A 15,191-nucleotide genomic window follows, 5' to 3' on the forward strand; every position below is an offset into this window, starting at 1 on the left:
ATTTTATTCAAAAGCATAAGCGTCGGAACTTGCACCATCGTTTTTATCGTTCCCCAACCACGATTTTCAGATATAGCCCTCTTTGTCGTCAATAAGCCTCGATGACCAAAACTCTATCGCACATAATAATAATCTATTAGATCACTTAATGCGGGTACCACACCCAAAATAATTTATGAGTACCACAAAATTCACCAAAACATATTTAACACCCTTAAATCAAAGGTTTTAAAATACAAAACAAAACTGTTTGGTTACTGGGCTCGGCTATCTCTTGGCCTCATCTTTGCTATAATAATATGAATAGTGTTGTTTAGATCCTTTACTAGATAACAAAAACAAAAGGAGGATGACGTATATAAATGTTAAAGGGTAGGCTATTGGGCCAATGCTACATATCCTCGTGGTGCAGGGATTGGTTGGAGCTCTCTTTTTTTGCCTTCGCGGTTTGGGGTTTGGTGTGGTTTGGGTGGGCGTGTCTTTTTTATTGGGGGTGGGCGTGAGTTTGTTTGGTTGGTTGCTGGATGGGTACTTTGGTGTGTGCTGGTTTCATGCTTTTGTTGTGTTGTAGTTGCTCTAGCTTTTGCATGCTTGTCTTCTAGAGTGTTGGTTTTGTTTTGACTGTAATTTTTTTCTGGTTTTTCCTCTCTTTTGTATTTGTGTTAGCACCCCTTGTGCTAAGAGTAAATTTAATATTTGGCCTATTAAAAAAATAAAATTAGGCAAATCCTTCTCATAGTAATTTAAAATTTGGTGTTACAAATTCTATCCTTTAAAAATAATATAAACTAAAATGAGATTAATTTCTATGCACCGACGGTGTAAAAAGTTTTACACCATCATTCAATCACAACCATCTATTTTCCATTTTAGATATCATTAAATTCAAAATTAATCTTTGAGCTAAAAAAATAAAGGGATGTGATTGAATGATGGTGTAAAATTTATTTACACCGTTCGTGCATAGAAACCAACACGGTCTAACATAGTTTACAAAAAGTCTAGTTTGAGAATCAAGTTTAGGATAATGTGTATGAAATATAATATTTTAGAACACGTCTGCTCGGTTAACCTTCCAATCAAACAAATAAATATTAATGGTGACTGGATATTCACTTATTAAAACTTTTAGGAGCGATTGTGATAGACACACGATGACGAATGACTCACCTGTCTTTAAGAAAAAAGACACACTTGGACAAGGAAAAGAAAAATCACAAAGCAAGAATGCAAAGTTGATTAATAGACTTGAATGGACATTGGAAAAGAAAATACCATGAAAAAACGAAGGGGATTACACTGATAAGTCATTGTCAAATTGTTCCTTTCTTCACAAGGTCCTCGACCTATATTATTCCTATTCTAGTGTCCCCAACAATTCCTACTTTTTTACTCAACTGGCCTAGGCTCTCATGTTCCTTTGTAGAAGTTGAAGGAGAATCAGAAACAGAGTAACGTACACTCAGTTTGGAACCACTTTACTAGATTCGAAAATACTCCTAAACATATATATATATGTACTCATACTAATGTTTTGATTAACCTCAATTTCTACCTCCATGTTGAGAGGTAAAAAAAGAAAAGAGATAAAAAGTGAGAAATATGAAGGATAATATGATAATAAAGGAAGAAAGCAGGGAAACAGAGTGACTTTTGAATAAAAATGAGTACAAATATACAAAATTAATGCATTAGATGGGTAATTGGTGCATGTTAGGGTTAAATTTAGCTAAGTTTTGCAGTTTTTCAGATGAAAAAGTCAATGGATATAAGTTGTTAGATTAAAATCCCAGTCAATTTTTCTTAACTTCTGATTAAATATCAAATGTGTTTTCAAACATACTCTCAAATTTTTCATAATTTATTTATATATCAACATGTTAGAGACCCTTAATCCAAAAACTAATTTTTGAAGATGGTCTTTCAATATATATATAATAATTATTTTGGTCATCGTCAATATGAGACTTTTCAACATATTTTCTCACGTCCTTAAAGTTAGATGTCTAAAATGTGAAATATGAAGGAATGGATATTTGCATGTTGCCCCATGTCATGTACTAATTATCCTAAAAAGGTAATCCCTAGAAAACACATCAATGATTATATTATGCCTTATATTATAACTTAATTAAGTTCACATTTCTGGCAATAACTTAATTAGTGTATTCATTTGTCATCTTTGAGATGGGTGGTTAAGACTGAAGACAAATGGAAGAGACACACTTTGACATTGGATCCATTAAAGTTTACTTCTTGTCCCCCATCTCACTTCATCCCCGAAACAAAAATAGAACATGCTGTTAGAATAAAGCGAGGAATCAATAACTGTAACAAATACTATAGTAGTTTTCTATTGAGAAAAGTGATTTACGGAGTTTTGGTAGCCAGCTCCATACACGAATCATGTACATAACCCCAACATTACCCCTCAAACCCAAATAATCTTTTTGGGTTTCTTTTTCTCTAACTAGCCTATTCAGATAAGGACATAAGGTGCAAAGTCAGACTACAGTACTCTTTTAAAGAAAAGAATAAAGATATACGCATTCATACTTTTACTAAGTAGTTGAGCTGCTTCAAAATTTGCCCACATTAACACACTAGTTCCTCTGAAACTTCATCAACTAGAAAGCAAAAGATAGCAAGCTCAATTTCCGCAGCTAGCTCTCTTTTCTGCTCTGAATTTTTCTTCCACCCATTTTCCTCTCTAGAGAAATCCTCTTCCATCATCATATCAATGGTGTTGGGTTCCACTTCTCTCCACAATTCCAGCTTCCTGCAAACTCTTCTCATCACCATATTCCTGTCTTCTGAAGAACCAAGCTCTCTCTCTTCTTCCATAATCAGATCATGAACTAATCTCTTAAGGTCTTCCGGGGTCTTTTCTTCACATGATGTTTCGCCGTCATCATCCTCTTCAGAATAAGTTACAAATTCATCTTCTTGATCTAACATTCTCTTCTCAAGTTCTATTGCATCTAACTCTGCCAGTTTCTCAAATCTACTAAGCCTGTCCAATAACTGCTGCTTAGTTCCTGAAAATTCAATACAAGGGAAAAAAAAAACGTTAGAAAATATCTTTGCTTCAATTAATTTGATGATAAAAATTCTTAAGACATTGCAAACAGATCAGATTTCAGAAATTTCTTTCTTCAGCGGAATTGAGCAGATCTCTTAGACTCTTATTATAAGCTAGAAGCATTCAAGTAATTAAGATAATTGCATGATTATAGTTATTGTAGTACATGTAAGAAACCAAGAGTTAAAATGTCACATGTCAGTGTAGCAATAGCTAGTACAGGTTGCACAGTTTTTACCAATAAAGTTGCTCACAAATGAAAATGCCCAACAACTAAAAACTACCATAAAAACTTGATGGATGTTAAAAAGGGTTAAATTGCTCAAGCATTACACAAAACATTGAATGGAAGTATCACAATCAACACAGATCTCCTGACATGAAAAATTTGTGGGGCATGTTGAAATTCATTACAAAATTGCCTTTGTCTAGAAGTAAAACAAAGAGTAGGCCAAGTCCACATTCAATGCCAAATGCCTGCTGAGTGATAAGCCACTGTAATCTTTCAATGGAACCCACAAAGATAGATATCATGTTTGAATATCACTAAAATCATTCATCAATTAGCCCCTATTACGGTGATTTATTTTGTAACGGACAAATCAACTATGAAGAAACGTGTACGGTGCAATGTCGATGGAAAATGACCACACAAAAATACAATGGTATAAAAAAATAAACAAAATACATGTTGAATAGTAACATACTTTGTACATTGGCATAGCTACACTCCAAATCATAGCCATCATCTTCTTCGTCGTTTTCATGGCCATCATAATCATCATCATCTTCAAAGGGTGTCTCTAAAATAGATACTGGGCTGCACTGTTCCTTCTCTTCCTCTGATTGGAATTCGTTGACTCCATTAGCTACATTATTTTCTTTGTCCTATCAAAATTCACAACCACCTTAATTAGAATAATGCCTTGATTGGGTAGTTGACATAATTTCTTAATCATTCTTACAGTGCCATGATTTAGACTCAAAACTCGTTTTCATGATTGGGATTAGGATTACCATAATTGGGTTGTTGTTGACTTCTTTTTTGTTCTTGTTACTTGCTCTAAGACCCCACTATAATTTAATTCCAAACAAAAATACAAATGAGAAACTATTGAACCATTTTCTATTAAAACGAATGTCGGAATCAGATAATAATAACAAGAGAAAAAACAAAATGTCAAAAACATAATCCCACTTCTTTCTCACAACTTTATTTTACCATATAACCCTTAAGGGAGAACCTAATATGCACCATTTTTAGGTGGTGTAATTTTACACCACCTACTTTGACCGGGTATAATAGGTTAACACATTATTTTTTTTAAAAAAAAATATCATTAAAAATTTATCATATATTAAATTTCTTTAAAAAAATATGTGTTGACCTCTTATAGCAGATTAAAAAAAAAGTCTAAAATTAGACCACTTTAAAAAATAACCTACGTAAAAAGATAGAAAATGTAAATATACAAAAAGACAAGAAGATGACCACACATTGAATTGAATTGACTTATTTAACCCTCTTCTAGATGGATCTTTAACAAATATAGGAAAAGTGGAGGGCTAAAATAGTCAATCTAGAGCAAAAGCAACGTTCCGGCAAAATTTGCAGACCCAGAAATCCAGATCCCATTTGCCGACAAAAAACACGGTCAGCTCACAAGTTCAACTCGGTTCTTCAACTCAGCACAAGGCCCCGAGTCAAACCGCCGAGTTGACCACCGTGGCTTAACCCACCACCACACATTAGGGAGGCACACTAAAATTACACTATTATATTTTCCGATCACAGTTGTCCGTTGCAGTTGTAAAAAATGTATGTTTAAACTTTTAGGTGAAGAGTTCAATTCTAGGAGCCGCATTACATTTGAGGAATTGTAAAAGCAATTTAACACACAAAATACGAACCTGTGTTCCACAGCGAGAAGACGACGCTGCTGCCGAGGAAAATTCCGGTGTGCGGTGGCCAGAGGAGGCGGAGGGGCTTTTTTGAAGAACAAATCTAAAAGGGCTTTGACAGAAGAAGGCACGATCATCATCAAAGCAATCACAAACTGCATTTTCTTTCTCACAAGAGTGACCACCACAGCTAGTAGAAGTTTCTTCTTCTTCTTCATCTTCACCCATTTCCATCGATTTCTCTGACCATACAGCACTACTAGCCCTTCCATCACAAGAACATTCAACAACAAAACCATTCTCCTTTTTCAATTTTTCCTCCACACTAGTAGAACTTTTTCTGTTGTTTGAGGAGTCCCACCTCAACAGATCCTTAACAGAAACCTTAACATTGTTTCTACCTTCGATTTCAGTCCTTCTGGTTCTGCCACCACGTTGTGTGAGCCTCTTGAAGAACGAACCAAGCAGCGCGAAGCTGTTTTTGTTAGAGGGTAGCTTCGTCTTGGACTGATTCTTCTGAATCCTGAGGGCGGCGTCGAGGAGACGCGACGCCGTTTTAGCAGGGATTTGGAGGAAGATAGCGTTAGAGGGTGACCTGCATGGACTCTTAACGAGTTCGAAGAGTGGAGATTTTGTTGTTGCTCCGAGGAAGCAAGCGTTTCTGCAGAGGAAGTTGTTGTTGTTGGAGTTATTTTTATGCACGGTGGTTGTTGTGGTTGTTGGTGGTGGTTGTAACGGTGGTTTTTGTTTCTTGACTTGGAGATGAGTGGGCTTTTGAGAAGGTCTTTTCAGCTGGTTGCGGCGGTGGGAAATGTAGTTCTTTAGAAGGAATGGTTCTTGATCTTCCTTAAGGAGTTCGTGCAGCAAGTGTTGCTTGTTTTGAGCCATCATGATGAGAACTGAGAAGTGTTAATGCAAAGTGAAGCACAACAGTGAGAGTGTTACATATATGAGTATGATGGAGAAGACAAAGAAAAGGTGATTGTGATCCTAGCTAGGTTGAAGAGGTTTCAACTTGGTTGTGACAATTTGGGTAGAAATAAGAGAGAAAAGGGGAAAAGGGAGAGGGAGGAAGGAATGAGGAGAGTTCGTGGTGATTCAAATCTAGCTAGATGGGTTAAAATACCGAGGCAAGAAGGTGATAAAAACGAATTATTATTAAATAATGGAGTAATGTTTCATTCACACCTCTCTTTTGAGGTGGAGAGGTGGAATGATGAGAGAGATAGGAAGAAAAGAAAAAGTAAGAGAGAGAAAATATGAGATGTAATAGATGATAAGATTAGAGAGATAGAAATAAAAAGATGTGAAAATGGAGTGTTTAAAAAATGAGGTATTTATATATCATTACTCTAAATAATGGCACGGAGGGAGATGTGAGTAATATATTGAGACTTGTTGTTTTTTGGTACAATAATATATTGAGAGTTGGTGCTCTTTTATGCTCTCTATTTCCAAATTTCCAAATAGGTTATATTGATTAAGATTATGCATACAAGTATACAACTTAAATTGAGTAGTATTATTTCTAAAACAATTATTTTGAAAAATAAGCCAATTTTAGTTTTCTTTTTTGCTAAAATTGGGTGCTAGTTGTAGGGGTGTGTTGTACAGTCCTGGTCTGATATAGTCACAGTAAGATAGGATGGGGGGGCTTATTTTGTCGCCTCTACACGTATAACGGGTGAGGCTTCTACCCTTGTACACGTAAGTAGGCTGCTACAGGTGGGTTAATTATTAGTGTAAACTGTTAATTTTTAATATGGTTATTATGAATTACGATAAGATTGACTGTCAAAAAATATTGTTATTGCGATGTGTTTGCTGGGAAACGGGACAGGCAGGCAGGCAGTGCAGTACATTCGTGACCTGGTAGTGAGACCCGGTTCTGGGTTGATCGTGCTGCCTCTTTTGTTTTGAGACTCTAACCATCAATGCAATGGTTTCTTTGGTTATAAAATAAAGGCTTTTGGGTACGAAATAATAGAAAAAGAGGGACAAAAAATGAGAGAACTTTTAAAATTATATGTTTTTTTTTCGTGACCAAGGTATCCCCACAGCTGACAGCCGTGAGACTAATCCCTCGCCCTACGGTCAGCGCACTAAGCGGTAGGGGACTGACTAAGGAGTTTTTTTCTATTCGCAAGAGTTAAAATTATATGTATAAAGAAGAGCAGTTGAAAATAAAAGTTGGTTATGTTTGAATTGTTGGTGGGGGAGTAGAATTTGATGTGATCAGATGAAATATTTTTAGGTTTTATTATTTGAGTAGGTTAATGAAGGATGAGATGATATGGAAATGAGTCGGATAACTTAAAAGCTCTTTGTATTTTAAAATCACCACCTAAGTAACGACGATTTAGGTTATGAATAACTTGGTGAGCTTAAAACTTTTTGACCATAAGCTATTGATGGTCAAAATTAGGCCAGTTCAAAATATCCGGTTATATTCATCCAATCCATAACCGTTTGAATCCAAAATTAAAAAAATCCAAATTTTCTAAAACCGGTTACGAATGGATCCACTTTTTTATTTTAAAACCAATTTGGTTATCCAAAGTTTAAAACCGGATATAAGATATGGATATCCATACCCATATATTAAGACCCGTTTGGCTATATTGAATAGGATGGCCCCTTCCTGTTTATCCCTCTCCTCTGCCTCTTGTGAACAACCACCAACCAAATGCAACAATGGCAACAGTGTCGTTTACTCTCCACCTCTGTCGTTTAGGCCGAAATTTATGCAAAACGCTCTATCCCACTCCCGCTCGGTTGAGCATCTGTGACGTCACATTCCGACGAAGGTTCCGCTGTCGAGTCTCCTTCTCCACCTCTACTTTCTCTTGACGCTTTCCTGCCATGGGACCAGGTTCCACCGCTCGAGGTGTAAGAATGGAATTGAATTTTTTTTGAAAACTGGAATGGAATTTGTTTACTCATTTGAGATTTGCAGACTTGGCAATTGGAATTGTTCCCATAATTCAATTTTTTACTCATCTTGTTTTCAATTTTGTAAGATTTAGGTGAAAATGAAATATTTATTTGATTCAATTTAAATTTTATTAAACTAAATCTGGTTTTAAACTGATTTTGAGAAATATCCAGTTTAAACCGGTTTTTAACTATTTCCATAATTTAAAACCGGTTTTTAACCATATCCATATTTTTAAAATTGGTTTTGGATAATAACCAAACCATTTAAGTGGTTTTACAGTGGATATGGTTTGGTTTTAACCATATCCATATTTTGAACACCCCTAGTCAAAATCATCAGTAATTTTAAATTGTTTAATTTACGATGATCGTAACGGTGAATAACTTAACGATTTTTGAAATTTTTGTTGAAAGACCGTCGGTAAATTTCTCGGCATCTTGGTGATTTTTTTTTTAATTTTTATAATCAAGGACATTAGCAACCTAGCTATATTATTAAGGAGAAGTCATTGATAATACTTGGGTAGGAGAAGCCCTGCAGAATAATTAGTTATGAGAAGTCTAGTATAATACTTGGTGTATGAGAAGTCTTTGATACTTGTTTAGTGAAATCTTGGTTAATCCAAGGACTGCTAGACGTAGCCCTGTCGTTTAAGGGTGAACCAGGATACATCGCTTGTGTTTTTATCATTTACTATTCTGCATTTTTATCCGCTGCACCGAACAATTGCGAAAACCTTTTTAAAACTAATAATCGTTCGAAAAATTAAAGTTTTATAAGAACACAATTCAAATCTCATTTCTTATACTATTTTATTACTTTTCAAGATGTTTACTAATTATACTGTTTTTCTTATAGTAATTTTTGACATAAACTCTATTTATAATTGTAAAAAACCATCACAAATTATTAGTGTTGCCATAAGTAGTGTTAAAAAAAGTCCATTTATATTAGAAATCCATCCAATCCTACCTGTTTCTCCCAACTTCCATTGAGATGCATTATACTTGTGATCAATGATTTATGCTAATGTGAAATTCTCTTTGCATGAGAAATAAGCTAAGGAAAAGTCATCACTCATGAGTAGTCACATACCTCACCAGCAACAAATTAAATCAAGATCAAATTCAAAAGGGGTTCAAAAATCATATAGTCTCCATACTCCTTGTTTATTAATTATTTTCTCTTTTCTTTATCTTTCTATGGTCATCATTATTCTATATAAGAATGTTAAAGCCTTGTTTGTATTCCCTAATACAAATCAAAATTGTTTGCCCATAGTTTAAAAGTTGAACGGTATGCCTGCTCGGTTAAATTAGGAACCGGCCTAGTAATCACTAATCAGTTCAACTAAATGGAAGAACCGGTGATAACCGCCTAGAACCGGTTAAATTAGAAAAATATCGGTCAAAATTGGTGCTATTAATGTGACTAGAACCGGTTTTCAATTAAAAAATTCTAAAAATAAAATAAGAAATCGTTATATTTTTATTTTAAATTTAATAGAAAATTATTTATTCGAGTATAATACTCATATACATGGATGATTATTTTTTTATCTTATTATTATTCATTTTTATCTTATAAAATATACATTATGATGATTTTATGTTAGTTTAAAATTTGATTTGACATATTTTGTAATATTTATGTTAATAAATTAATTGATATATAATATATCATGAGAGTGTTGTTGTGAATATTTTCATTATTAATAAAGTATTCCTTTTTGCTGTCATATATATATATATTTATTTAATTATTACCAGCTCAACCACTGTTTGACCACGGTTGAGCCATTAAATTATATATGAGTCAGTGTCTCATCGGTTCAATGTCCGATTTTGTAAACATTTGTTCTACCTCTTAAATTTTTCAGATATGAAGTCATAGGCGCTTTTGTTATTTGTCGGTATTGATTCAACTTATCGTCTTACCATGACCAATCACCTAGAAGAGTGTTTAAATGATAGGGAGATCACGATGAAGATGAAAGTATGCCTTATGTTAACTTTGTAGATTTTTTCTTGCTAATAGCTCATATGGCTCTTCAGCAGGGTCCTGCAGGAAACACTCAATGCTCAAATTAGTGTGGTAATAGCTGAGAAATTTACAATTAGTACTGTATAAAAATACTTACCTGTGGAGGGTTTTTCGTTCACCTTTTATAGTGTGTGTTGAGATCGATTCTAGGTATGGGTCTTGAAGTTTAGAGACTGAGGTTCAACGTCATTCTAGTAGAGGCACTCAAGTAGTGGCCCATCTTGCATCATCTAGTCAAGTAGCTGCAAGACTTGTGCGTTGTCTCAAACTCCTAGTTATCCGCAATTGTTTCTTGAGTAGTTTACCGTTGACTATTGAGACCTTCGGCTTAGGTGAAGGGGAGTAGATATATTACTTGCTCGTCCTCGGGGTCAAAGTAGGGGTCTGGTCAGATGCCGAACATTGCCCTAGTCAGGCCGAGTATGGCTATGTTCGGGCAGTGATCCTTGTGATTGGCCTCGTTGTTGATCAAACTCTCTAGCCTTATAAAAATGGTTGGCATGTGGTCGACCTGGTCAGATCCCATAAGTGTGGGTTCTTTATAACATGGGCGACATGTGTTGGGACGAGCTCGAGATGGTCAGGAACTAAGCCATGGTTGGCGACAAACGATGGACGAGCGATAACAATAAGCGGCTAGATCAGGAGTCCCCTAGCTCTAATCGTCACGGCAAGTACGGGCCAAGAGCTAATCTTTGGTCAAATCTAATCAAAAGGGGATCGGATTACACGTATTAGCAACAAGTTTTAGTAGTGTTGAGAACCCTACTAGAAGGACACACACCTACCGTGAGCATCTAGTTAGCCCTACACTTACAAACATAAGAATTTATGTGAAGACACTTTACAATTTACTGTGGAATTGTAATAATAGTGGGAGACGAGACAATGAGAGGACCAGACGGGATGGTCATGGTTATGGTCTCACTGTTAGAGCACAAGAGCAAAACGACGAAATTAAGTATATAACACATTACACAGCGGATAACCGGATCTGGATCCTATGAATGCGTTAATTCTGTTCTTCTTTCTGTCCAATATTAATTAGCTTCTACGTTAAATCAATATTGACTTACATTAACTTTGTAGATCCTCAAAAAAATTACTACCATGTTAGGTCCCTTTCTATTTCCTCTTACTTTGCCTGTCTTTTTCAAAACATTGTCATCGCTTGTTTTGTTTACTCTATTTGTAGTGCTTGTGCTGGAGTTGTTTAATTACAGTTTGTCAAGTGTACCTTATTTGCTATATTGATTTTGCACCGTGAAAAATAAAACAAACAGGTATATGTATAAATCGGGATTGTCTGGCATAGGGAGGAGTGATACCTGACCCACTTGATTCAACATTTTCAGAATTTTTGCTCCTCCCTGTTCCCTTTTGTATCCTTTCCATTAGAGAAATAATTGTCGGGTCTCAGAGCTCTCTAGAGCTTGAGGGTAGGCTATGTTTGATTTCAGGTCTAAAAATCACTTCTCTTTTTATAAATGCAATTTTAATGTGCTTTTCCAGAGGAACTTTTCACGATATATACATGAAAATTTATAAAATTTCCATCTGAGCTGGTGTCGCGGGAAACAAAGTTAAATTGTCACAAAAAGTATGGCACTACACATTAGAATTTAGTTTAGGCATATATATATAGTCACACACTTCAAAGCATGTTAGTGAAGCAACTTCGTAAAGTTGCTTATTGGTCCACTTATTTTTGCTAGAAATTGAGCAAGGTAGTTTTTGTTCTTTGAGAGAGTGTGGTGGCCTGATGCAATAAAACTTCATGATACAAATTACAAAAGACACTTTAATGCCTAAGTCAACTCCAAATTAAAGTGAGAAAATCTCAAATTCAATAAGAAAACAAGTGAGCTGTTTGAATAGATTATAATACAATCAACTATATTTATAGTAGTCATCAAATGTGAGAGCACGATTTACCGTTTAATTGCTAGTCCGTCATCGAGGTGGCGGGATTAAGTTAGTTTGATTATAGTTCTAACAACTTAGTTTTGCAATTAGGCAGTTGCTTAGAAAAATGAAGTCATGCCTTGGTCTTGATCGTAACTCAGAACTTTGTCGTCATTGCAAACCAACCTAACTAACGTTGGTCATTTAGTCATATAGGTCGACCATATATAATAGTAGTGGGTCGACCAGAACAAGAGCTCTCAGTTTGGCATATAATGTACATCAAATCTTAAAACTATAATTTTTTATACTATAAAAAAAGTATAAAAATAAATTTACATATAAATATTGAAATTCTCATTCGCCTTGGATGACATTGTGTAGAACATGCATACAACAAACAACAACGTTAAGTATGCTGATTAAACTATAAAAGCAATGAAGAAAATAACACAAGGAAATGGTAACCAGTTCAATGCAACATATGGAAGGTTTTCACCCAAGAAAGGAAATCCACTATTAGTAGTTTAGGAACAACCGATCTTACAAGAACACACCTTGTTCAAAGCCTTACAACCTAAACACTACCCAATGTATTTCTACTTAGTACTTCCCCTAAGTATGAGAGCCCCTCTCACTTTCTCTCAACAATCACTGACTCAGTGATTGAATTACAAAGTACAAAAGGATGTAGAGATTAACACTCAACGAAACACAACAACTCGGTGTTCAAATTAGCAATGAAAGCACTTGAGTTGATTACAATACTCAAAACAATGGACTCACAAAGTAAACCCTAAATAATCAACAATCTGTATGCCAACTAGGGTTTCTTGCTGGCGATAAATAGATGCTTTGCAGACCTTGGTCTTCAATGGGCTGAGCATCAACAGGTCCATGTAGTGAAAACATGAACAAATTTTGAAAATATTTTCTTCCACAAAACAATAAAAACCGAGTCAAAATAATTCAAATACTTGGCTCACACGAATTAATCTTTATTTCTTAAAAAGATTAATTCTCCAAATCATCAGAAGATATGCACAGCTTGCAGCGTGTAGAATCACAGCAAATCTTCACAATCAATGCTTCACTTAATATGTTGGTTCCTCTGCAAGTGTACAAAATTACTCACTTTTAAATTATCGAACCACAAGGATTGTGAGTGAGATTTACTGTTTAAGCTTGAAGCTTGTGAGTTTTGAAAGAAAGAAAGTTCTAGAATTGAGTTTAGTTGATTGTGACAAAGAGATTGCAAAAGAGCAATAGTGAATAAGTTGAAAATATCAATTGATGAAAATGCTTTGGGTTATCGATCATCCAATTCACTCTAGTTTACTTATCCTATGCATGTGAAACCTTGATTTAAACCTTGTTGCTCTAGCCTATGTAACTATCTATTGATTCCTCACATAAGCAATTCTCTCAAATTAAAAGTTAAGCTCAATTCCTTGTGTACTTAATCATTCATATGAGGTTCATAACATACATAATCAGGCCAATAAAATCCAACCTTTTCTCTATTCCTAGTAGCAAGCATAGAAGGACCAATTTGAATTCAAGTCTCTAAACTGCAACAAACTTCCGTTATGATTATAGTCTAGCCTATAGCAAGTGTGCACTCAAGCTAATCATGCAAAATATAATTGAAATACAAGGCTAAAACAAGAACTCATGCATAGAGATAGGAATTGACAACTAAAGTTTCATGGAATCACTTAAACCCCAAAGCAAAAGTGAAACTAGTCACTCATGGCTTGGAAATCCAGACAATGAAATGTAAAAGAACCTGAGAAATTATAAATTGGAAGTCTCTCACAAGCCCCAAAGCTCTTCCTCAGCTTCTAAACTTGGTCAAATTCTAAGGAAATGATCAAAAGCTCCAAACAAACACTACAACAAACTTGGCATTTTGCAGCGGTTGTAGGAGCATTTTGCGGCGGTTCTAACCGCCGCTAAATGCATCTCGTGGCGGTTGCCAAGGTGCCTCCGTTACAAGCGTCGCAGCGCTTATTGCGACGGTTTACCAAACCGCTGGTACAACCGCCGCAGACTACCATTTACACTTAACGGCGGTTGCAACCGCCATAAGTACATAAATCTCAAATAAGTATATTTTGCATTCTGCGGCGGTTCAAACCGCCGCAGATTAGACTACTTAAAGAAAGTTTGTTTACATGTAGCGGCGGTTTGAAACCGCCGCAGTAATATGTTTTTTTTTTAAATTTCGTAATTTTTACCATAAAAATTTATTCCTGTAATTATATATTAAAATAACCCTGTTTCTTTGTAAAATTCAGTCATTCATTTTTCATAACAAAATAGATAAACATATCAAAATAACATTGCTAATTGAAACAAACTCTCCCAAGTGAGGGTCCAAAGGCTTGAAACAGCCAACACATACAATGCTAAACATCAAAACTAGTTTTATAACAAAAGCAACAACAACCCGTCAAAGTCTGGAAGTAACATAATGCGACCCTAACAAAAAATTCATCACTAAACAAAAAAACTAAACAAAGCATGACTTAAACACCATGAATCAAAGTAGCATGGCCTCCAAGGACAGCACCGGATGCAACAAACCACACACCAAGCCTTGAGACTCAATCAAGTACCATTAAATCAAGACAGCATCAAACCACAAGCTTCCGCCTCGCATTCGAACATGTTCACCTGGTGAAAATTCATTCATTGAAAACAAACTAAATTAACTTGAATCAAAACATAGGTAATATGACATAAATCAAAGCTGTGAGCAACATAGTTCATCAATTTAGATCAAAATGGTAAAGTGACATTCAATACAATAAGACAATTATGTTTCATCATTTTAAATCATTTCACAAATCTTACATAAAACTAAGTAGATGGTCCATTGTTTTCAGGTTGATGACTGGCGGACGAAGATCGCCTTACTTCATTCGGGGAGCCTACATCGCTAACCTGCAAGAATCAAAGTCATGCGTAAGGTACCTCCAACAAATTCACAAGCAACAATTATCAGAGTTCAAAACCAAACTCCCAAGCTAAAATACAAAGTTTAGACAACTTCTTATTAAAACCACATCAAGGTGGATTCCAAACAACTTCAGAATTGGTTTCTTCAAACAAAACTAATGTGAATAAAAATTGTCTATCAAAATCAATCCTTACCTGATTAAAACCTTGGCCCATGACATGCTGCATAAGAAATGCAAGTTTTTCCTCCATACCCTTAAACTTTGTGACTTCTTTTTCCAAAGCATCAACTCTAGCGCGTTCTGCTTCCAACTCTGATTGTAGCTGAGTAACTTGTGATGAGGAGCTGCCAGAAGA

The 15,191-nt window shown here is 35.3% G+C and overlaps 1 protein-coding gene across 1 annotated transcript; it reads right to left on the reverse strand.

The window, feature by feature from the left end:
- Nucleotides 1-2,325: 2,325 nt before the first annotated feature.
- Nucleotides 2,326-6,095, reverse strand: LOC130718956 (uncharacterized). The gene is made up of 3 exons (XM_057569612.1): nt 4,994-6,095; nt 3,790-3,970; nt 2,326-3,038 (listed from the first exon to the last, which is right to left on the reverse strand). The coding sequence occupies exons 1-3, from the start codon at nt 5,873-5,875 to the stop codon at nt 2,596-2,598; spliced, it is 1,506 nt and encodes a 501-aa protein (XP_057425595.1). The 5' UTR covers nt 5,876-6,095; the 3' UTR covers nt 2,326-2,595.
- Between the last annotated feature and the right edge of the window lie 9,096 nt (nt 6,096-15,191).

Source organism: Lotus japonicus, chromosome 5, assembly GCF_012489685.1.
Source record: "Lotus japonicus ecotype B-129 chromosome 5, LjGifu_v1.2".
Lineage (NCBI taxonomy): Eukaryota > Viridiplantae > Streptophyta > Magnoliopsida > Fabales > Fabaceae > Lotus > Lotus japonicus.

What these genes read in the sequence shown, in the direction of transcription:
- LOC130718956 (XM_057569612.1), bottom strand. Translation starts at nt 5,875, where the DNA reads ATGATGGCTCAAAACAAGCAACACTTGCTGCACGAACTCCTTAAGGAA. An exon ending in CTTCTCGCTGTGGAACACAG is followed by an intron (nt 3,971 to 4,993) that starts GTTCGTATTTTG and finishes GAATTTTGATAG; the next exon opens with GACAAAGAAAATAATGTAGC. An exon ending in TAGCTATGCCAATGTACAAA is followed by an intron (nt 3,039 to 3,789) that starts GTATGTTACTAT and finishes TTGAATTTTCAG; the next exon opens with GAACTAAGCAGCAGTTATTG.